General features: G+C 40.1%; 1 protein-coding gene across 5 annotated transcripts in view; it reads left to right on the top strand.

The window, feature by feature from the left end:
• The window catches only part of RB1CC1 (RB1 inducible coiled-coil 1), a 293,127-nt gene that overhangs the window by 124,306 nt on the left and 144,063 nt on the right, over positions 1-24,758 (top strand). For all 5 annotated transcript variants that reach the window (XM_073631593.1, XM_073631595.1, XM_073631592.1 and 2 more), the window contains 6 exons: positions 4,642-4,826; positions 9,186-9,372; positions 11,126-11,207; positions 18,329-18,390; positions 20,072-20,175; positions 22,414-22,540. In XM_073631593.1, the coding sequence (XP_073487694.1) occupies positions 4,642-4,826; positions 9,186-9,372; positions 11,126-11,207; positions 18,329-18,390; positions 20,072-20,175; positions 22,414-22,540 (747 nt within the window). The remainder of the gene's footprint in view (positions 1-4,641; positions 4,827-9,185; positions 9,373-11,125; positions 11,208-18,328; positions 18,391-20,071; positions 20,176-22,413; positions 22,541-24,758) is intronic.

Raw genomic sequence — 24,758 nt, 5'->3', positions numbered from 1 at the left:
GGAAGTGGGAGCGGGTACCTGTCAAAATCAGGTACCGCCCCCCCCCCCCCCCTCCCGAAAGGTGCCAAATGTGGCAGCTGAGGTGGGGGGGAGGCAAACAAGCAGAGCTTCCCCTTTTGGATGGAGCTCCACTTTAACTTCCAAGTCCTGTTGTGGGCTGAGTAATATCAGCATTACCCAGTTTTCTTCTGCTAAACTACTCAAACATTTCTTTATTACAGAGACTAATCATTAAGCTTTTGAGGACACCCTGCTTGTCACACCTCCTGGGCATGTCTCCTCTAAACCTACACCACTCCATGATTTGTCAGTTTTTTACTAGTTTCCTAAGGTGATGGACCTCACCTCCCTTATGGAGGAGTCACTTCTAGCTTAATTACTTTGTTTTATCTTCTGATTCTTCAGTAATTCAACTGCTTCAAAAGAAGCAGTGCACCTGGATTGGTGCAACCCTGGTAAAACCCTGTGTTGTGGCGATGGCCTGTAATGTTGCCTTAAGGACATAAATTTGTGCATAGTGTGGCATTTTCCACAGGTTGTTATAAAGGGCCAGGGCTATGGTCCATCCCTAAGGAATCCAGACCTTGAAGGCCCCCACAAAGTTATGCCCACAGTGACAGGTGAAGCCGAGACCCTATTTTGGGAATAGCAAAGTAAATGGGTAAGACAGGGCCACCCAGTATCTCTAGCAGTTACAGTAAAAACCGGGACTATGTTTGGAATGTATTCACTTTACAGTGCAAACTTTTCACACTTGGCACTAAAACTCAACCACATACAGCTTAGTTTAATGTGAATAATCAGATGTAACATCACACCAAAGGTCGCACACTTTACTGCCACTTTTGCTTAGAGCCCCTTTAAGGAACTCAGACACCTTTTCCCAGCCTTTTGCCACAAGGACTTTGTTACGGGATGGTCTGCACCTGCTGTGCTGTGTATTCCTTCTTGGACACACCCTATAGTCAGCTCCCTATTCCATGAGTATCCCAGAGGGGATTGCCCTCACCCATAGCAGTGGTGGAAACCAGGCAAAATGGAGCTCTGCAAATGGAGTCGGAGACATGCTTAAGATCACTGGTGTCCGCAATGCTAAGAAATACAAGAAGATACTTATCCATCATGCCGTACTATCAGGGAGGCATGTGATTGGCCCCAGAATTCTGCAGCAGGATAACAACCCCAAACATACAGACAATGAGAACTTTCTTCAGTGTAAAGAAGAACAAGGAGCCCTGGAAGTGATGGTTTGGCCCTGACAGAGCCCTGATCTCAACATCGAGTATGTCTGGGATTACATGAAGAGACAGAAGGATTTGAGGCAGCTTACATCCAGAGAAGATCTGTGGTTAGTTCGCCAAGATGTTTTGGAACAACCCATCTTCTGAGTACCTTTAAAAACTGTATGCACCTCTAACTAAAAGAAATTATGCTGGTTTGAAGCCAAAGGGTAGTCAGACCAAATATTGATTTAATTCAGATGTGATTGCTATTTGCATTTTGTAAATTGATAAAAATAAAGAATTAAAAAATATATTTTTGAAAGCATTCTTACTTTACAGCATTTCTTTGCACCTGCCTAAACCGTTTGCACAGTAATGTGTGTATGTATGTGTATATATATATTTATTTATTATTATTATTATTTTTTTTTTACATTTTCGTGGAAGCTCCGTTTAATTGCTTTAACTGCTATTATACATTATCGTCCCCTGAGGCAGACCACAGTCATCATATAAAGTTTATGTGAGAAGATGTCTAGACTTACTGCGACAGATAAAGAGAGTCTGTATTGTTAGATGAAAGTAAAACAGTTCAGTGACCTTAAAGCCTTTTGTTCTCTCATGTGACATCACTAAACTTCAGAGCTAAAGACTGTTCCGAAGCTGTAAACTTAAAAAATGAACATTTCAAATGCGGACATTTCAAGATTTGGAAAAAAAAATATATATACTGTGTGTGTATCACTTTTATAAAAATTATTAACGCCTCTTTTTGGCTGAAATGGCAGGTAGTAAACAATACTGTATTGCAGCAGTGGATTCGCTACTTCTGACACTGCTCAAAGGAAAATGATATCCTGGATTTATTGTAACTAAATGAATGAAACAATATTTTGAAATGTGGGAAAAGCTTTATTTAATTGCTTGCATTGAACATTCAATAGCAAATTGTTAAAAAGTTTGGCCTGCTTGAATATGTTGCATGATTATATTATAAAAGCTGCACAGCTCACTTCCCTATATATAGACATCTGATTTTATAAATATTGTTCTTTCTTATGTTACATTTTTGGGGTTTGTGACAATTTTCTCTAAAGCTTGGTCATCACTTGTTGTGTGTAATATCATATAATTTGGACAACTAATGAACTCACTCTTTAGCATTTCTGGTGATATAAATAACTACATTTTTGCTTTTATGTCAAATTGCTTAGCTCCTATCCACCAAAACAACAACAACTTTTTAGTAAGCTGCTCCTTAAATTCTATCCCCCATTATGAATATAAATATAAACCAATTTAACAGCGCTATGTGATCATTTTAAATACTGATACGCTACCAATCTTTTCAAATAACTAATCTACTAACATAAACCCAGTAGTGTATATAACATAAATATTCCAATGAGGAACACACTGGAATACACACTAACACACAGTGTATAAACAGTAGATGACAGTTAATAAAGGGTCCTCCATTAGTGCAGAAATCCACCTCATACCAAATATTCCCTTTTTCTTAACATTCTTCCTCCATGCATCACATATATGATTATAACATGCTGACTGGATTTATATGACCTCTTAGGCCCCTTTCACACTTGGGGGGGGGGGGGGGGGTGCGTCGGCGGAAAAATGCCATTATTTTTAGCGGCGCTTTACCGTTGTTTTAGCAGCACTATTCGGCCTCTAGCGGGGCAGTTTTACCTCCCGCTAGCGGCCGAAAAACAGTTAAAACTGCCCGGAAATCTCTGCTGGAGTGGCGCTATGCCGGCGGTATAGCCGCACTGCCCCATTGATTTCAATGGGCAGGAGCGGTTTAAGAGCAGTGTATACACTGCTTCTTCGCCGCTCCAAAGATGCAGCTAGCAGGACTTTTTTCAGCGTCCTGCTAGCGCACTGCTCCAGTGTGAAAGCCCTCAGGCTTTCACATTGGAGAGACAGCAGCGGCTGTTTCAGGTCGGTTTGCAGGCGCTATTTTTAGCGCAATGGCACCTGCAAAATGACCCACTGTGAAAGGGGTCTTATAGCTAAGAAGGTAATATAATGCTTGATGATTAAGGGGTTGAATCACCTCTGGTTAGGTCCTTATACATCCAACCTACTGCTCAGTTTAAAAAAATATAAAGAGAAAATTGTTGTCGTGCAATATATAAAAACTCTTTTATTTAAATTTAAAAGTACACCGACATGTAAACAGGCAAAAAATAGCTCCAATACAGATAAATCCATCACTTCTGTGTTTCCTACAAAACATCTAATGCCACACACACTATCAATGCATTTCATCGCAGGGACTTCCTCAAGTAGGAAGCGTTTACATGTGAGTTTTTAGATATTACGTAATGGTGGTTGCATATTTATTTTTTATACTGAGTGGAGGGTTGAGTGCATAAGGTCCTAACCAGAGGGGGAGTTGAAAAAAGAGGTTACTGGAGGTGATTAAACCCCTTAATCATCAAGCACTATATGATATGCTTAGAAATAGTGGTCATATAAATCTGGCAAGTGTGTTATATTTATATATGCGATGATCGGAGCTGGAAGATTAAGGAAAAAAGGAACATTTGGCATGAGGTGGATTTCCACACTAAAGGACAATCTGTGAACTGTCATCTGCTGTTAAAGTGGTTGTAAACCTCAGTCATGAAATTTGATCTTTTGATCTAAGCACATATATCTGTAGTGTTTACTTATCTCTCTCCAAGCTCTAAGTGCTATGTCTTTCTGCTGCTTCATTTCTCTGTTATCAGCAGAGTCACTTCTGACAAGTTATAGGACTCACGAAGTAACAGCAGCTGAAAATTTGAGTCTGGGAAGGAGCTTAGAGCTAGATAAGCAGAGAGCTTGTCTATTCACAGTACAACTGTGCATGTTCCTTCATTCCTCCGTCTATGTGGAGTGGGGGTGTGTGTCTTTCCTCCAGTCAGCTCGCACAGTGTAAGCCCAGACTTCACACCCACCCCTATGTGCTGCTGAAACAGGAAGAAAGATTATTAACATGATCTGCACTTTCCAAAGAATACAGAAAGGGAAAGACAGCAGATATACAAGTAAAACTTATGTAGGAGGATTTGTTTAATCTCTGTATATCATCTAAGGCTGTTCACTTCACTGGGTACAGGAGAGGGTTTACAACCGCGTTCCTCACAGGAATATTTATGGTATATACACTATTGTGTTTGAATTAATAGTGGATAATGTGAATTCTCATGTAGAGCTGTTTTTTTTTATTATTTATATGTCTGCTTCTTACCTGTGTATCAGCCAATGTTTCAATGTTTGGTTCTTGTTATTTACTATTCTTGACCTCCTTCATATAACAATTTTATTCACTATACGCTATAACATATATGTGTTATTTTACTCCTAATAAAACCTTAAAACTTAACATATGTGTGTTCCTGTTTTACTTTAGGGATTTTTAGCCAATCAGAAGCGGGCTGAAAACTTGAAGGACCCCTCTGTGTTACCAGATTTGTGTTTGAGCCATGCAAACCAATTAATGATTATGTTAACAAACCACAGAAAACTGCTGGACATCAAGCAGAAATGTACCACTGCCAAACAGGAGCTTGCCAACAATCTACAAGTCCGACTAAAGTAAGCTGTATTATGTTGTTGTGCTGTTTGACTGCTGAATTTTTAAAAATTTTTTTTTTATGACATACAGGGTATAGATTCAGGTACATTGAGTTATTGCTTTAGGGGATTGGACACTAGCAAACCAAAACTGTTAGAGCAGCCTATTATAACTCTTTCCACTCCCAGCATGCCTCAGTTTTTTCCTAGTGTCTTAGAAGACTGGACATCTTCTCTTCTCAATATATTTTTTCTGCTGGCAATATTCTTCAGTTGCTGCAGAATCACTGGGGCTCATTTGGCAGCTTCCAGATCGGCTGGTACTCAACATAACATTGAAGACCATACCCAGAACCCACTGTAAGAGTGATACAGGGATGGCCTGTAGTGTGATTGTAACTTGTGTAATGCTTTCCACATTGTTTTATTTATTGTTAGTCATGGTAATATAAAATCTATTATAGCACAGAAGAAAAAATATATATTTTAATTGTACAGTCCAGGATACAGGCATAGTATTCCCACACCATGACTTAAAGGCATGTACTTTCAGGTGATCAGACACTGGAAAAACTTTAGAGACACGTCCCCTCCCTTATAACTCCACCCCAGTCTGGTGATGGACCTTTTCTTCTTCACAGAGAAAATCACCTGTTGTTTCATAAAAGTTTTAGGCCTAATGATAGTCTCTTTCAAGGCGGTACCATTCTGCCAATTCCATTAACTTCATCTAAATATTTTGTTGTCCCGGAAAACAAAGGCTTCTCTTTCGATTCATATGGACTATTTCCCCTTACATAAACTTTTTGAAACTGTTCACGATCCCACAGTTTTCTGCCTTGGGCCATTACTCTGCTACACTAAACAAATCTCTTGCGCCATTTTTTCATTTTTTTAAACTTCTCTCAATTTACTCATCCTCCTGTCTAGCCAATAAGGAAATTTCCAACTTGTGGGTCACCAGCCGACAGTGGGAAAGTCTTTCCTTCTTTTATCACTGGGAAGTTATCACAACAGACATGGTCTCTCAGGCTTGTGAGGAGTGTACCAATCCCTGACAGTTCAAGGAACATGATCACTGGGGAAAACCAAGTTCCCCATTGACATATTGGAGCTCAGAGCAGTCTGGTTGAACCTGCAGTACTGGACACCCCTTTCTGAAGGGACTCCCAATCAGGGTCCAGTGAGACAATGCAATGGCTGTGGCCTGCATCATCCATCAAGTAGTGATCAGGAGTCTGACTGGCTTAAAGAAACAAGATAATCTTGTGGACAGAAATGCACTGTCCAGCAATCTTCGTGGTTCACATTCGAGGAGTGGACAATCAAAAAGCAGCCACCATCGCCTGAATCAAGGGGAATAGTCCCTTTATCCAAATGTCTTCATGTATTCAAACTAAAATGGGGTATTCCAGATATGGGCATCCTAGCCTCCAGATTCAACCACAAGTGACCTCTGTTGCTAGAGTGAAGGATATCCTTGCTCTAGCCACAGATGCCTTGCTAACTCCCTGGTCTCACTTCAGGCCAGTTTATGTCTTTCTGCTATCTCAACGCCCTCTATTCTATCCTACTTCTCAGTTTTGGCTTTAATGGCATGACTGTTAAAACACAACTCATAAAGGAATTGATCCTATTCTGTCTTGGGTGGAACTTCATGTTTCCGTTCTATCCACCGTCCACAATTCCTAGGGTGGAAAATTGGCAGCCATATTTTCTCACCTGTCAATGACTGATTCTGAGGGAGTGGCTAATTCACCCATAGGTGTTCAGGGAATTCAAAGCTGGGGTGCCCCGGATATGGATCTTCTGGCATTCAGGTTCAATGTGAAGCTGGAATAATTAATAATAAGGACCAGGGATCCTTGTGTTTTCGCGATCAATGCTCTTGCGACGACGTGGGATTCATTTTCCGTAATGTATGCCTTCTCGCCATTATAGCTTCTACCCTGCCTACTTCGCAGGATTCGGGTGGAAGACATTCTGGTAATTCTGATCCTCCTAGCTTGGCCCAGAAGAAATGTGGTACTCCAGCATCATAAACTTGTCAGTGTACAAACCATGGACTCTACTGGTTTGACCCAAATTTGTGTTGCAAGCTCCGATTTTCCATCCTTCAGTTACAGTCGCTGGCTTTAATGACATGCCTGTTGAAGCCAGAGTTTTGGGAGACAGGCGAGTTTCTGATTTGGTCATTCCTACCTTACTGACAACTAGGAAGTCAGCGCCATAAAATACTTACCACAGAATTCAGAAGTCTTATTTAGCCTGGTGAAAGGCTCAGGGACTTCATTCTTAAGTAAGTATGTCATGGGCTGCATTCTGGTGTTTCTCCAGTCTGGAGTTGACTAGGGACTGGCCTTGAGTACAATCAAGGGTTAGATTTTGACCTTAGCAGTTCTCTTTTAGACGCTCATTGCTTTGTACAAGGGGTCAAGAATAGGTTGACTCCATGAGACCTCAACTTGATAATTTATGTATTGCAGAAATTTCAGTTTGAACCCTTCTGGGACATGTCCTTAGTCCTTATAACATAGAAGTTTATTTTTATGGTTGCCATTACTTCAGCTTCAGCTTGTAGGTGGACTCTTTGTTCCATCTTAACCAGGCGCTGAGGAACCAGGCTCTTCATACCTTGAACACGGTTTGTGCAGTCAAGATTCATCTGTAATGGACCCCTGCAATTTGTCAGTCTGGTTCCCTCTTTGTGCTTCCTAAAGGCCCAAGGAAGGGTCACGCAGCTTCCGAATCTACTATTTCTCCATGGCTTAATCCGCTTATCTTGCAAGCTATTGGTCTAAAGGACAAAGTTCCACAGTTTTTGATGAAGGCTCATTCTACCATAGGTGTTGATGCTTCCTGGGTTATTCAACATCAGGCTTTTGTAAATCAATGCTACTGTCTGGTCTTCAGTTGATGCTTTTTATAAAGTTTTAACAAGTGGATGTTCAATCCTCTGAGGACACGGCCTTTGGTTGGTGGGTCTTGCAGGCTGCTGCGTAAGGTTCTAACCTGTTCTGATTTACCGTATTTATCGGCATATAACACGCACAGGCGTATAACACGCACATTCATTTTAAGAGGGAAGTTTCAGGAAAAAAACTTAAATTTTAAATAAGGAACTTTGAAGCAAAATAAGGGTCAGTGCCCATCTGCAGCCTCACCATTGCCATCAATGCAGCCTGATCAATGCCCACCTGCAGCCTCATAAGTGCCATCAATGCAGCCTTATTAGTCCACATCAATGCAGCCTCATCATTGCCATCAATGCAGCAGCCTCACCATTGCCATCAATGCAGCAGCCTCACCATTAACATCAATGCAGCAACCTCACCATCGCCATCAATGCAGCAGCCTCGCCATTGCCATCTATTGACTTCCTATTACAGAGGCCGCCAAGTAAACAGGAGATTCTCACTGTATGTAATCTAAAGGCACTCGGCCCCCCCGCCTATTGCCTCCGAGGCAGCCGAAATTGAAGTATTGGCATATAACACGCACACGCTATTTTCATCCGATTTTCTTGGTGAAAAAGGGAGTGTTATACGCCAATAAATACAGTAGTTGTTTGGGGCCTGTTGGCTGTGTGTGCCCTACCCTGTTATTCAGTGCTTTTTGACTCCCCTTTTATAATGGAGATGGAGATACCCTATAGCTTGGAATGTCTGATAAGGAAAATAGGATTTATTAGTTTACCCAAATAATCATTTTCTTACAGTACATCTCATTATACAGGGATTCCACCCCTTTACCTTTGTTGTTTTATTGCTTGTTATAAAACTAAAGCTATGACCAGCTGGGAGGGATATGCCTGGGATGAGATTGCCTGTCTTTTTTCTCTGTCTTAATTGCTATCTTCCAATCACCTGAAGGTGGCAGAATAACCTTATTTTAATGGACCTGAAGATACCCTTTGTCCTGTGATGGATTCCAAAAAAAAAAAGATTTCACAGGTAAACCAAATAATCCCATTTTTAAGAAGGTTAAAGAGGTCATTTTAATTAAAAGTGTATTTAAAGCCCAATTTTTTTTTATGGTTTGAATTAGTATGGAAGGGTTAGATTTTTTTTCTCAGGTTTTATTAATATCCCTAGTAGGGAGATTCATTCTCACTCTTTGTCCTGGTTACAAAGGTTGCAGAAATTCATGGGAAAATGTTTTGAACCTGGACATTTGTTATAGTAGCCAGAGAGGATTTGTAAAAAAATAAAAATAGTGCTATTGAGCACTAATGTTAGACGTTCTCTTTTAAGGGTGAATGACATTTCTGTTTATTCTTTGTCTGTCTGCCTCATTAAAATCTTTAAGTTTTATATAGAAGCATCTTGTTACACAGACATTCTCAGAGATTGTTAAACTGAAGTATTTCTTGCTTTTCAGGTGGTGCTGCTTTGTAATGCTGCATGCTGACCAAGATGGGGAAAAAATACAGGCTTTATTTCGACTTTTAATGGAGCTTCTTGAAAGGGTGAAAATAGTTGAGGCATTGAGTACAGTTCCTCAAATGTATTGCTTAGCGGTGGTTGAGGTTGTCAGGAGGAAAATGTTCATAAAACACTACAGAGAGGTAAGTAGTAAAAGTTTTGTTTGGCGCCTTTAAAAATGACAAGTAGATTGAAATGGATTCTACTGCAACCAGGATCTAAGTGCACCATGCTTTTGGCACAATGCAAGGTTTCCTGGTACTGGATAAAGTAAATATTAATCAAAATAGTTGTTATTAATAGTATAAGGACTTAGATTAGAGATTTGACTAACATTAAGTAGCTAGGTTATGTGTTTGAGTTGGGGAGAGGAGACAGGCTAAAGCCTGCTTTAGGGGTTAAATGATAGTAAAGCCAAATTTGTTCTTTGTAAAATGAGAGACTGATAGCAAGACTTACATGCTTTTGCTGTTTTTTTTTAAATTTTCTAACAATTGTTCTCCTGTGTTTTTTCGCCTGATACTAGCCCCCAATCCCACTGCCTGACTTATGTATGTGTGTGCCACCTGTGCCTGCTGGGATCGTTAGAGCCCCTCTGGCATCTCTACTTTGTGCAAGCCCCCAAACTGAACTACAGGCTTACATGCAGCTGTTCCCAGTGTGGCACACACAGGCAGCATGAGAAACAGAACCAAAGCAACATCTCGGTAGCTGCTATAAATCTCCTCTGTGGAGAAGGAGGAGAGGCATGGCTTTGGTTCTGTGTCTCCAACTTGCAGCATTACACGTATAGTTAATATTTCAGGTTGGCTACATAACATCCTGTTGAATAACCTATTTATTCGATATATAGTATTCCTTGGGTACTTATGTTATAGTTTGTTTTGCACCTAAAGCCTGGTACGCACTACAGTTTTTGGTTGCACAAAAAAAAAACCTGCCAGCTCCGGTTGGAGACGTTGTACTAATAATCCGACATTAGTGCAGCGATCTTCCCCGCTGAGCTGTTGTGACAGGGGGACGGCGCTCCCCGCCAGAACACTCTGATCAGCGCTCTCTGCCATTTGCTTGGTTTTCCAGCATGCATGTCCGATGGAAGCCGGCCAAACTGATGGCTTCTGCCGGACAGGGTGGCACACACACGGGATGAATTTCCGCCATTTTTTTTCTTAACTGGCCGACGTCTCCCGACATTCGGCCCGTGCGTGCCTGGCTTAAGTTGCCAGGCCCATCAATGTGCTGGCTTTTTCCAAAACTGAAATATTGGTTTTGCAGGTGCTATTCCTTTTTTGTCAGCCTGAAAAAATTACAGAGCAGCTTTGTTATGCAAATTAGAAACACTTTTATTTTTATTTTATTTATTTTTTTAGTATGTATCTTCCTTTGTTGGCATTATAATATTCACATATATATGCATTATGAGCATGTTGAAATTTCAGTCATATCTATGAAAAATGAAGGCATGCACAGTATTTTTTTTTTTTATTCTGATTGAATTTGAGTAAAAGTGAATAAGCAGCAACCATGTGTAGTTGCCACAATTAGATCTTTCCAAATATGATTCCAGTTAAAAAGCCTGTTCAGTGATCTGAGGTGCTTTCAGTATGCAATGAAGACTCAATTTCTTCTATTTTTAGTTGGATCCCAGCCCTCAATGTGACCACCCCAGTTTAATCAGGGGGATCTCATTGACCAGCAAATGCAAAATATGGGAATCCAGGTTTGGGTGGTCTGCGTAGCATGGATTATCTCCAAATATTTGACATCATTAACTAGATAACTTTTGAAATAAATAGATATTTTAGATCCGGTAGGAAAAGGAAATGTCTGTTATATATTTTTTGATAAATAGATTGAATCCTCAAATTTTAACCAATTGGTATGCTTCTTTAACAGTGGGCAAATGCTTTAGTAAAAGATGGAAAATCACTCTATGAAAATGAAAAAGCAAAAAGGGAAACATTTGGGAAATTGTTTAGTAAGTAATGCCTGATGTTCATTATGTACTCACAGCTCTGACACTGTTAATCATGTTTGCACATCATGTATGAAATCATCAGATTTTCAGAGCATACTCCCAGTGTGTTGTATAGCTTTATGATTATAAGGCTGTTATCAGCAGCTGCACACCATGGAGTAGAGGCAAGGAGCCAATCACAATGGTTGCTGGCAGCTAACCCCTGTGATTAGACACTTTTTAAACATGAAAGAGTCAGTTTTAACACTAGGATTATATAGAAACACAAAGGAGATTGCGCAAAAACAATTACAACACAATATGTATACCATATGTAAAAAACATGCAACACATTAATAGATTAATAAATTAACGTGAGTAAATTAGTCACTAATAAATGAAATATAGTGATAAAGTGTAAAACATCCTAAGTAAGAACTCAAGAGTTAGATATCCACACAAATATTTATATTTATGTATCAAAAATGTCCAAACAAACAAAATAGCAAGGTAATAAGACAAAAACTTTTGATGCCGCCCCTCACACTCTGCAAGATTGATCAGATGCTTCAAATCTGGAAGGTAGACATACACTTAAATGGAGCCAGATGGCCTATTACCGAATCTAATGGACCCCAGATTATAAGGGTCAAACTCACCTGGTACCAGCAGTACACTATGATAACTTTTCACCCGATCCTCTCCAGAGAATAGGTTAGCGGCTTTTCCTCATTAGGAACACCAAGATGAAGTGATCATTCCATTCGCTCTGACAACAGCAGCGATCAGCTGTGATGTTTCCATCTGGTCTGCTCAAAGGGGATAGTGGCTCTCTTCCGTAATGGATAACAGGATGGATTTGGTAACTTTCCTTTTACTCCATTCAAAAACTTCAGTGAATGTTTCAAATAATTTGTTTAAAAGAAAAAGAAGAACTTCATGGTGTAGTAAATCATAGTATTTATTGCAAAGATTTTCTAGTGCACAACACAGAAATATAGACGGCACATAGTTTCGAGCTATCAGGCTACCAGCTGGTGCATGGTGACGTCACGGGATTTTCTCCAACCTTATTAAAGTTCTTCTTTTTCCTTTAAACAAATTATTTGAAACATTCACTGGAGTTTTTGAAGGGAGTAAAAGGAAAGTTACCAAATCCATCCTGTATCCCCTTTGAGCAAACCAGGTGGAAACATCACAGCTGATCGCTGCTGTTGTCAGAGTGAATGGAATGATCACTTCATCTTGGTGTTCCTAATGAGGAAAAGCCGCTAACCTATTCTCTGGAGAGGATCGGGTGAAAAGTTATCATAGTGTACTGCTGGTACCAGGTGAGTTTGACCCTTATAATCTGGGGTCCATCAGATTCGGTAAGAGGCCATCTGGCTCCATTTAAGTGTATGTCTACCTTTCAGATTTGAAGCATCTGATCAATTTTGCAGAGTGTGAGGGGCGGCATCAAAAGTTTTTGTCTACATTTTTGATACATAAATATAAATATTTGTGTGGATATCTAACTCTTGAGTTCTCACTTAGGATGTTTTACACTTTATCACTATATTTCATTTACTAATGACTAATTTACTCACCTTAATTTATTCATTTATTAATGTGTTGAACATTTTTCACATATGGTATACATATTGTGTTGTAAAAGTTTTTGCGCAATCTCCTTTGTATGTATATATATATATGTCTAAATTAAGTATTTCATTTTGTCAGGAGATAGCGGCATTCATACCTTTTTTTAAAATTGTTAAGTTATAAAAAACAACCATTCATTTGGCCAATAATTATAGACCCAAATTTGTGTTTTTCCCCTCTCACCCCTGCTTTCCATGCCTTATATTGGTCAGCACAAGCATCCATCTATAGTGAAAACACTCAAGGAAGGGAAGGAATGAGGATCCTATTTTACATTTTGTATTTAAACATAAACTGTTCAGCCATTACTTTATGACCATTGACAGACTTGATTATCTCATATTCAATGACATCTGAAAGTTGATGGGATATATTAGGCAGCAGGTAAACATGTTGTCCCTGAAGGTGATGTGTTGAAATGGGCATCGTTGTTTGTTTGTGTTGACCCATGTCTACAGACAAAAGCGCCCACAATGGGCACATCAGAACTGGAGCACGGAGCAGTGGAAGAAGGTGTCCAGATCTGATAAATCACATTTTCTTTTACACCGGGTGTATTGCTGGGGGCATGCGTGTCACCAAACTGGGGAAGAGATGGCACAAGGATAGAGTCTGGGAAAAAGAAGACACGCCAGCAGGGGCAGTGTGATGCTTTGGGCATATGTTCTGCTGGGGTATCTTGGGTCCTGCCATTTATGTGGATATCACTTTGATACAAACAACCTACCTAAACATTCTTGTTGACCATGTACACCCCATTTGTGGAAACGGTATATCTTGGTTGTAGTGGCCTCTTTCAGCAGGATAATGCACCCTACCACACTGTAAAAATGGGTCGAGGGTTGAGGAACACAACATTGAGTTTGAGGTGCTGAATTGGCCTCCAAAATCTCTAAATTTCAATTTGATCAGGCATCTGTAGTATATACTGATGGAGGCCCCACCTCATAACTTAGAGGATTTTCTACTGACGGCTTGGTGCCAGATTCCACAGCAGTCTATTGGTGCCAATGCCTCAATGGGTCAGAGCTGTTTTGGTGGCAAAATGGGGACCTACTCAATATTAAGTGGGTGGTTATAAACGTATGGTAGATTGGTGGATCTTTTATTATTATGGGTACTGTTACTTTGCGCAGTGCTTCACACAAATATATTTGTACGTTCACATCAGTCCCTGCCCTCAAGTAGCTTACTATCTACTCACATTCATACATACACATACTAGGACCAGTTTAGACAGGATCCAATTAACCTTCCAGCATGTCTTTAGGGTGTGGGAGGAAACTAGAGTTCCCGGAAAAAAACCCACACAGGCACAGGGAGAATATGCAAACTGTGCCCCTAATGCTGCTAGGCACTTAGCCAAGGTTTTAAATAAAGTATTGGCTGGGTTCCAGAGTCCCCGGGTAAAAGATCCAATTGCAGTTGAACCTTCAATCACACTATGTGACGCTGCATCTAACAGCCAAGACTAGGTAGTAATGCAGTCATACATTATGAAGTATGTATTATTGATATATTTACAATCAATTCATTATCATTAAAAACTTTTCATGTAAGGCGGAGGATTCTTTCCCATTAACACATTGTATATTTTTATAAAAATGTAAACCTTATATTAAGGCCCCTTTCACACTGACGGACCGATAGGGTCCATCTTTCAGTTTTTTCAGGCGTACCAGATCGGATCATCCATAGCTCTCTATGGATCGGTGGATGTCAGCAGACATGTGCCGCTGACACCTGCCAGCATCTGATCTTGTCTGCCAAAAACAGATGGATGGGCATCGGAGAGGATGACAGTCAGATGGAAACAGACAGGCGGTTCCTTTCCATCAGACCGCCCCATAGAGGATAGTGGGCTGTGTCCATGTCGACTCTGCATAGCGAACACGGAAATGTCATCCGCCTGCTCAGCAGGGCTCAGCAGAGAGATCCCTGCTGAGCAGGTGGATCTGCTTGACGGAGTCCACTGCATCTGAAAGGGGCATAAAACAAACAGTTCATTACATAATTCAGTAATTTAACCACATAGATGGTATCCCATGCTGACCAAACTGCAATTTACAGAGTATAAAGCTTAGAGTAATTTTTTGAGCATTCAAAGTGTATTTTCTCATCTATAGTTTTACACACTACAAATAAGTGTCCCACGGTTATATTGACACCTATACTATTTGTCTTTTAAAAAGTAGACTTTTAAAAGAGTTATCGGCTGGTTGCTTGTATTGTATTTACTTCTCCAAGATACTTCTACTGTACCAAGCAAAACATTTAAGGCTTTGAAACACTTTTTGTGTTTGCTCCATCCTTGTCCAATTTGCTTGTCCCACTTCCACTTCATCAGCCAATCAGCGCCTGTGAATCAACACAGAGCAGCTTTGAGGAAGCAGAAATGGAACGGAATGACAGCATTTGCTTGGAATCTGAAGCAGCCAACACTATCTAGCATGTACTTATTGCAGAGCTCTAAAGAGGCATTTTTCGATAATGGGCAGCTGCTAGGAGCACTAGATCTACAGTGGGCACGGAAAGTATTCAGACCCCCTTAAATTCTTCACTCTTTGTTATATTGCAGCCATTTGCTAAAATCATTTATGTTAATTTTTTTTCCTCATTAACCACTTGCTGCCCGCCATATAGCAAAATGGTGGCGGCAAAGTGGTTTCAATATCCTGACTGGGCGTCATATGGTGTCCTCAGGATATTAAGCTGCTGTACGCCCTCGGGTGTGCACATCGCGACGATTGTTTTTGTGGTGTGTCAGTCTGACACACCGCAACTCCGATCTGGGTAGAGTCTCTATCAGAGACTCTTTACCACGTGATCAGCCGTGTCCAATCACGGCTGATCACAATGTAAATAGGAAGAGCTGGTGATCGGCTTTTCCTCACTCGGGTCTGACAGACGCGAGTAGGGAAAAGCCGATCGGCTGCTCTCCTGACGGGGGGCTGTGCTGATTGTTTATCAGCACAGCCCCCCCTCGGATCCCACCCAGGACCACCAGGGGGAGCCGACCAGGACCACCAGGATGGCCATCTACACTGGACCACCAGGTATGCCCCCTAGACCCTCATGGAAATACTAATCTGTGCCCAGGCAGCTGCCAATCGGTGCCCACTCACAATGCCTACCACTGCCAGTGCCACCAGGGATGCCTATCAGTTCCACGTATCAGTGCCCAGCAGTGCCGCCTATCAGTGCCCAGCAGTGCCACCCATAAGAATCCATCTTTGCAGCCTTTCAGTGCCCATCAGTGCCCACCAGTTCTACCCAGTGCCACCCATGAGTGCCCATCAGTGCCGCCTATCAATGCCCATCAGTGCTGCATATCAGTGCCACCCATCAGTGCCCAGTCATTGGTGCCACCTCATCGGTGCCGCCTTATCAGTGCCCATCAGTGAAAGAGAAAACGTACTTATTTACAAATTTTTTTTAACAGAACCAAAAGCAAAACTTTTATTTTTTTCAAAATTTTCGGTCTTTTTTTATTTGTTTAGCAAAACATAAAAACCGCAGAGGTGATCAAATACCATCAAAAGAAAGCTCTATTTGTGGGAACAAAATGATAAAAATTCAGTTTGGGTACAGTGTTGTATGACCGCGCAATTGTCATTCAAACTGCGACAGCACTGAAAGCTGTAAATTGGTCTGGGCAGGAAGGTGTATAAGTGCCCTGTATTGAAGTGGTTAATGTACACACAGCACCCCATATTGACAGAAAAACACAGAATTGTTGACATTTTTGCAGATTTATTAAAAAAGAAAAACTGAAATATCACATGGTCCTAAGTATTCAGACCCTTTGTTGTGACACTCATATATTTAACTCAGGTGCTGTCCATTTCTTCTGATCATCCCTGAGATAGTTCTACACCTTCAGTTGAGTCCAGCTGTGTTTGATTATACTGATTGGACTTGATTAGGAAAGCCACACACCTGTCTATATAAGACCTTACAGCTCGCAGTGCATGTCAGAGCAAATGAGAATCATTAAGGCAAAGGAACTGCCTGAAGAGCTCAGAGACAGAATTGTGGCAAGCCACAGATCTGGCCAAGGTTACAAAAAAATTTCTGCTGCACTTAAGGTTCCTAAGAGCACAGTGGCCTCCGTAATCCTTAAATGGAAGACGTTTGGGACAACCAGAACCCTTCCTAGAGCTGGCCGTCCGGCCAAACTGAGCTATCGGGGGAGAAGAGCCTCAGTGAGAGAGGTAAAGAAGAACCCAAAGATCACTGTGGCTGAGCTCAAGAGATGCAGTCGGGAGATGGGAGAAAGTTGTAGAAAGTCAACCATCACTGCAGCCTTCCACCAGTCAGGGCTTTATGGCAGAGTGGCCCGACGGAAGCCTCTCCTCAGTGCAAGACACATAAAAGCCCACATGGAGTTTGCTAAAAACCACCTGACACCAAGATGGTGAGAAATAAGATTCTTTGGTCTGATGAGACCAAGATAGAACTTTTTTGGCCTTAATTCTAAGCGGTATGTGTGGAGAAAACCAGGCACTGCTCATCACCTGTCCAATACAGTCCCAACAGTGAGGCATGGTGGTGGCAGCATCATGCTGTGGGGGTGTTTTTCAACTGCAGGGACAGGACGACTGGTTGCAATCGAGGGAAAGATGAATGGCCAAGTACAGGAATATCCTGGACAAAAACCTTCTCCAGAGTGCTCAGGACCTCAGACTGGGCTGAAGGTTTACCTTCCAACAAGACAATGACCCTAAGCACACAGCTAAAATAACGAAGGAGTGGCTTCACAACAACTCCGTGGCTGTTCTTGAATGGCCCAGCCAGAGCCCTGACTTAAACCCAATTGAGCATCTCTGGAATGACCTAAAAATGGCTGTCCACCAACGTTTACCATCCAACCTGACAGAACTGGAGAGGATCTGCAAGGAGGACTGGCAGAGGATCCCCAAATCCAGGTGTGAAAAACTTGTAGCATCTTTCCCAAAAAGACTCATGGCTGTATTAGATCAAAAAGGTGCTTCTACTAAATACTGAGCAAAGGGTCTGAATACTTAGGACCATGTGATATTTCAGTTTTTCTTTTTTAATAAATCTGCAAACATGTCAACAATTCTGTGTTTTTCTGTCAATATGGGGTGCTGTGTATACATTAATGAGGAAAAAATGAACTTAAATGATTTTAGCAAATGGCTGCAATATAACAAAGAGTGAAAAATTTAAGGGGGTCTGAATACTTTCCGTCCCCACTGTATATTCAATAATTGATATTGATTGAATTGATTGAAGGTAATAAACAGTTAAGGCAGACCACAAATCACACTGTGATGCTCATGAGTTTAATGCTAATTCAGTCCTTGTACATATGATTTATTTTCGATTTATCATTGACAATCATGGTGTGCAGGTCTTGGTTAACATTTGAGTGATTTGTGATGTCTAAGCTTGTGTAAAATGTATAGGTCTTATTGCTGCATAAATTTAATGCCATAGCAGTGATTTGCTAATTAATTTTCTTTCTCATATAGGGAAATCTTATTTAAGAAATCGTCTTTTTCGAGGACTTGACTCTTGGCCTTCATCTTTCTGTGTATGTATAACACAATCTTTTACTTAGTCTCTGCTTTCAAAATTTTTTGTGTTAAATTGATATAATTTATTGGTTAACTCTGTAAGTTTTTTAACAAACACTTTTGCTATGTTTGGCTAGCCATAATGCAATCCTGACTCCAAGAACCTTACAGTTCTACACTTAGCAGGAAATATAAATGTTTTATTCTTGTTTCAAAAGCTTTTGTATTCAGTCCATTTTTTTAGTCAAAAATGGCACCAGGCTGTAACATGCGCTTTGCTTTTCTTAATGACCTGCCTAAAATAAAACTAAAAATTCTACCTCTACAAAAATATAATTTCAAAATTCAGTTTTAGTGTCTTTCACTTTCACTACCGAATGTGTAACCACTAGAGATCCATAAAGCCTCCATCACCCAATTTGGATTGCAGACTCGCCAGAATTAATGGCTACTCAAATCCCATGCAGTAAAAACGCATGAAATTAATTGGTAGGATTCCCCATTAAATCCGCTCTAGCCTCTGTCCAGCTCTTCCAGCTATCCAATCCCCAATGAGGATAATGTATATCAAATTTAAGCTCACATACCGGAGCACCAAAAGGTGACCATAGTGTAGTATTTGTATCAATTTTGCATTTACAAATTATACACACTGCTCACTAGATAATAAAAGTTAATATGGCATCAAAAACCATGTATCTGTGAAATCCTCCACCTTCATCAAGGATATCAACCAAAAACGTGCACACCAGCAGTTACCCAATAGAATGTAAACTCACCAGTGAACTTACTGCTCAATAAAAAGCAGTAGAAAAATGCCTTTTAGGGATCTGTGATGTCCCCTTTAAGACCTCTCCAGCCTCTTTACTCCCCCAGCAAGGGAAATATGATAATAGATGGCTGTTTAAAAAAAAAAACAACCAGTATAACATGTTGTAAAGCTGCTCAGCACTTACAGTAAAAGCCGCCACTTGAGATTGGATGTGGCGTGCTGCCACATCCAATACTAGGGGTGCCCCTCTACCAATTAAATGTTACTGTGCCGGATGCATGTACAGTCATGTTGTTTGGTATGATCGAACATGCACAGTGTATTGTGGCTCCTGTCCTTGATAATCAGCTCAATATGGTGGTCAAATCCTGCATGTGCTCCTGCGCAAAATAATATGTACCGTATATAAATCACAGGAGATGTAAGGGTGAAAACATGGTGCATTACGAGGTATACACAATACGCATAAATGGTCACAGTCAGATACAGCACTGCACATGCCTGGGACACACATTTTTTGGCAATGTTAAACGACAAAATAGCAGCAACATCACCTCCATATTAAATTCTAATAAATCACAGGGAACCATCAGTAAGTCATTTAATGAAGACCATGTTTTACAATGCTCTATGTATACTAATTTTTTTTGCATGAAAATAGTTACGGATATTGTGGATCAGCCATACTTGTATAAAAGGGGATTTTCTATGAGTGTCAACTTCGTGATGTGCAGGGGGTTTTTTTTATGCATGATATACTCCCCCTGGTCAGTGCCAAACCTAAGATTGAAATACTTATCGTAAATGTTGTAGTCTATATTTAAATTATTCTCTAATATACCTCTTGTAGGTAGGTCATATTCTACCAGAATTTATGATTGAATGCATATATTTTTTACTCTGGATTTTTTTTTTATCATACTTAGACTCGAAAGCCTAGGAAATTTGATAATGAGCTTCCTGATATATCTGTAAATGACCTTCAGTTTTTGCAGTCTCTCTGTCCTCCAGAAGTGCAACTTTTCCTCAGGTAATGTCCTCTCTAGATTTCATTTTTCTTGTTCCTATGTGTTGTAATCATCATGCTTAAAGCGTGAAGTATCTGAGCACCACAAACCAAAAACGCTATTTAATTAATTTTTAATATTCAAAGCAAACTCACCCATCCTTCTATGTCTCCGTGTTTTATTTTGCTGAGAAATCATATTTAAATCCCCCCCTAGTGTTTCTGACTGGGGACATCTTGAGTAAGACCAGATGATTCATGTAGCATTTATTCCTGGAATTCATCTGCCCTTAGCTCAGGCATAAAGGCAGAAGGGTGCGGGAACACCCCTCCCAAAGACTCCTGAGATGTATGACATCATTTGCCTAGGCCTGGAAACCAGGAAGTAACTGAAGAAATGTAAAAAAAAAAAGTAAACATGATATACTTTCTTATCTATTTACTAATGCTAGCAGCATAACTATTAAAAATAGTCAATGTTGATCGAGAGAGTGATGTTCCACTTTAATTACAGCAAGCCCTGCTTAAAGTGGATGTCCAGTCAAAACCTTTTCTTCTAGTTTGGGTAGACTGTGGATGAGTTTACCTTTTACCTGTTTCTCTGTGCCTATTGGGATGGCTCTCTCTCTCACTTTCTTTTCTGTCAAAATATAGAAAAACTAAAAATCTATTTGCCCCTAATAGTAACATACATGTAGGCATGGCAAAGATGTATACAGTAGAGACTGAGATAGTTACTAATATAAGTATAGTTGCTATTATACATTCATTATATTGGTGTGAGGCAGATGTTACTTGATGATTGTAACCGTTTGAATTTTGGGTACCTTTTAGTATTAAGGAATTATTTTGACTGTTTTTTTTTTTTTTTTTGCAGCAAACTTCATTCGCTCTTACTCATTTCCTTCTAATTTTTTATGGGTTTCATGGCTAACTTTTATATTTTATTGCTCAGTATATTCACCTGATAATTTAAGGTCCATACATTTATTGGTCACCTTCAAATTCCCTCTTGTAGTCATAGGCCTCTTTCACACGGGGCAGATTCCTTTCCGATTAGCAGGGGATCAGCTCAGAGATCCCACGCTGATCGGAGCATAGCGAACGATACCCTCCGATCAGCTATAAAAGCATGGTTCAAAAAATACCTAATATAATTTAGACATTTCAAAAATCCCTAAATTTGTACTTCATGCTTCTTTTCAAAACATAGTCCATTTTTCATGTTCCTATTCATATTGACATTTTATATTGCAGCAACAGTGAGTCATCAGAGCAAGCAGGTGGTGATCTGGATGAAAATAAATCTTATTAAATTAAGGTTGCATTCAAACGCAGCACACACAATGTCTGACATTTGAAATATTGTGCAGTCCAAGTTGAATCCCATATCACTTTAGAAGAAGGAAAAAAAAAAGATTTACTGTTTGCATGATTGTACATTTCTATTTCAACTCTAATAGTTTCACCAAGCAAAGTCCCTTGGGTATTAATGCAGTTGTCCATTCATTACAAAGCTGAATAGCGGCATTTAATCACAAAATTTGCCAAGATTTTTCTTGTTTTTTATATCCACTAACAAGCACTTGTGATTAATAGGAAATCAATGACCATAAATTACGGCTAAGCAGTGAACAAATGTTTTTTTTGAATTGTTTTGCCTAATTATACATCTTGAGAATGAAGTTAAGCATTCTTATCTTTGAGAAGTACATTGGTGTTTTTATAGCAATTTCCTATGTTTTACATTTTTATTTTTATGCCAACAAAATAAAGTATTTTTTTCTCTGAGCAGTAACTTTTTAGCTACAGAGGGAATTAAAAAAAAAAAAGACAATTTACATGCATATGAATACATTTATCATTCATGTACAACCTTATGCTGGGTGCTCACAATCCAAATTTTGGCCGGTTAAACATGAACTGGCCGGCATTCGGTACATGTGTAGAGCTCCCTGTCTGACAGAAGCTGGTCTTGTGTCAAACGGGCATCCTGGAAGGCCAGCATCCAACCAGCAAAATTTCTGCCGGCACTGATTAGTGTGTTCTGGTGGGGGGACAGTCCCCTTGTCAGAATACAATAGCACAGCGGGGGAGATCACCGCACTAACATTGCTTGTGTTGAATGAAAAAAAACTGAGTTTGTATAGCCAGCTTTAAAGTCTGATGTCTTTTTTGTTTTTTGTTTTTAAATGTAGAATATATTTGTAATGTTCTTGAATGCAAGAAAGTTGGGTTATGTCTTGTGTTTTGTCCCCTCAGGGTACCCTTACTTTGTGATCTTGAGCCTCTGCACCAGCATGTTCGTGCTCTCCACAACCTGGTGAAAGCTGCGCAAAGTTTGGATGAAATGTCTCAGACTATTACAGATCTGTTAAATGAACAAAAGGTGTGGTATTTTTGTGGTACCTGTGACACTTATTTCTAGTACAGTACAGCAGACAATGTAAAGTATATGTAAACTCCAAATGTTTGCCAATGTGTATAATAAACAGTAACATGCTTCATTGTTAAAATACTTTTTTTTTTTTTTTTGTATCTCTGTGCTGTTTATCTCTTGTAGCTACTTCCTGTTTACATGCATGCACTCTAGTGAAAGCTGCAAGGCATTTCTTGGGGTGGGTTTTCTGCTAATGACAATAGTGGACCATGCCTGTGTAATGTCCTTAACCACTTCAGCCCAGGAAGGATTTGCCCACTTCCTGACCAGGCCATTTTTTTGTGCTACAGCACTGCATTACTTTAACTGACAACTGCGCAGTCAGCACTGTACCTAAATAAAATAACGGTCAATTTTTCCCACAAATAGAGCTTTCTTTTGGTGGTATTTGATCACCTCTGCGGTTTTTATCTTTTCCACTATAAAAAAAAAAAAAAAAAAAAAAAAGACCGTCAATTTTGAAAAAAAAAACAACTATTTTTTTTAATTTCTGCTATAAAACATACCCAGTAAATTTTTTTTTAAAAAATCGAATTTCTTCATAAATTTAGACCAATATATATTCTGCTACCTATTTTTGGTAAAAAAAAAAGCCAATAAGCTTATATTGATTGGTTTGCGCAAAAGTTATAGCGTCTACAAAATAGGGGAAAGATTTATGGCATTTTTATTATTTTTTTTTTTACCAGTAATGGCGGTGATCAGCGATTTTTAGTGGGACTGCGACATTGTTGAGAACAGATCATACACCTAGCTGGGAACCAGTGACATCATTACGGTGATCAGTGCTAAAAAATATGCACTGACATTGTACTAATGACACTGGCAGGGAAGGGGTTAACATCAGGGGCGATCAAGGGGTTGAATGTGTTCCCTCAGTGTGTTTCTAACTGTGTGGGGAAATGGGCTGCCTGGGACAACACACAGATCCGTCTTCCTGCATAGCAGAAAGACAGGATCTGCGTGATACCCTGTCAGAATGGAGATCTGCCTTGTTTGCTATGGCAGATCCACGTTCTGTCACTGCAGGGAACGATCGCAGGTGGCCGCCGGACATCGAGTCCACTGGACCCGCTGAGTGGCTCCCCTGCTGCCAATGGGTATGCGTGCGCACACAGATCGCCGTGCATGAGCCGAACATTCACCTGTGGCAATTTGCGCAGCCGAGCCATCCTTATACTATGGTGGCTGGTCGGCAAGCAGTTAAAATGGGCACTTATAGCTTTCCTTGTTGTCCTGTGTGACATGGTGACAACAAATGAACACAACTGGGAGTCAAGGAGAGAGCTTTGTTGCCCTATAATAGGAAGTGCCTAAACAATGACCTTAAAGCCTAAATTTACTTAAAACAATAAACACAAGGGATATTACTCACCTTCAGTGACACAGATCCCTCTGAAGACAAGTAATACTCTTGTGCGTCTTTATTGAGATATGTAAATTTTTTAGGTAAACTTAGGCTTTAATGGCAGGATCATCAAGTATAATGCCGCGTACACACGATCGGAAATTCGGCCAGCAAAAGACCGATGAGAGCTTTTGGTCGGAAGATGCGACCGTGTGTATGCTCCATCGGACTTTTGCTGGCGGAATTCCAGCAAAAGATTGAGAGCAGGTTCTCAATTTTTCGGTCAGAAAAAGTTCCTATCAGAAAATGCGATCGTCTGTACAAATTCCGACGTGCAAAATTCCTACGCATGCTCGGAAACAATTCGACGCATGCTCGGAAGCATTGAACTTAATTTTCTCGGCTCGTCGTGGTGTTGTACGTCACCGCATTCTTGACGGTCGAAAGTTCAGAGAACTTGTGTACGCAAGGCAAGCTTGAGCAGAATTCTGTCGGAAAAACTATCCAAGTTTTTTCCAATGGAAAATCTGCTCGTGTGTACGCGGCATTACTGTAATTTATTTGAAAACTATTCATTTTGAATTTGCATTACTATGTTAAAGCATAAGTTTGAATTTAGGGTGATATCATTTATTGGCTAAGTAAAAAGATTGTAGTTCAAGCTTTGGAGGCACGTTATTCTACACATCTTACAGCAGGTATGAGATTTTAGTAATTGGATTTACATACACTTTTAAGCTCAGTATCTGCTAAACAGAAGCTGTGTTCAAATGTGTAAATCTCAATGAAATACATGTAAACTGTTATGGAATACTCTGT

The sequence above is a fragment of the Aquarana catesbeiana genome, linkage group LG05 (genome assembly GCF_042186555.1).
Source record: "Aquarana catesbeiana isolate 2022-GZ linkage group LG05, ASM4218655v1, whole genome shotgun sequence".
In the NCBI taxonomy this organism is placed as follows: Eukaryota; Metazoa; Chordata; class Amphibia; order Anura; family Ranidae; genus Aquarana; species Aquarana catesbeiana.
This window is presented reverse-complemented; position numbering and strand designations above follow the sequence as displayed.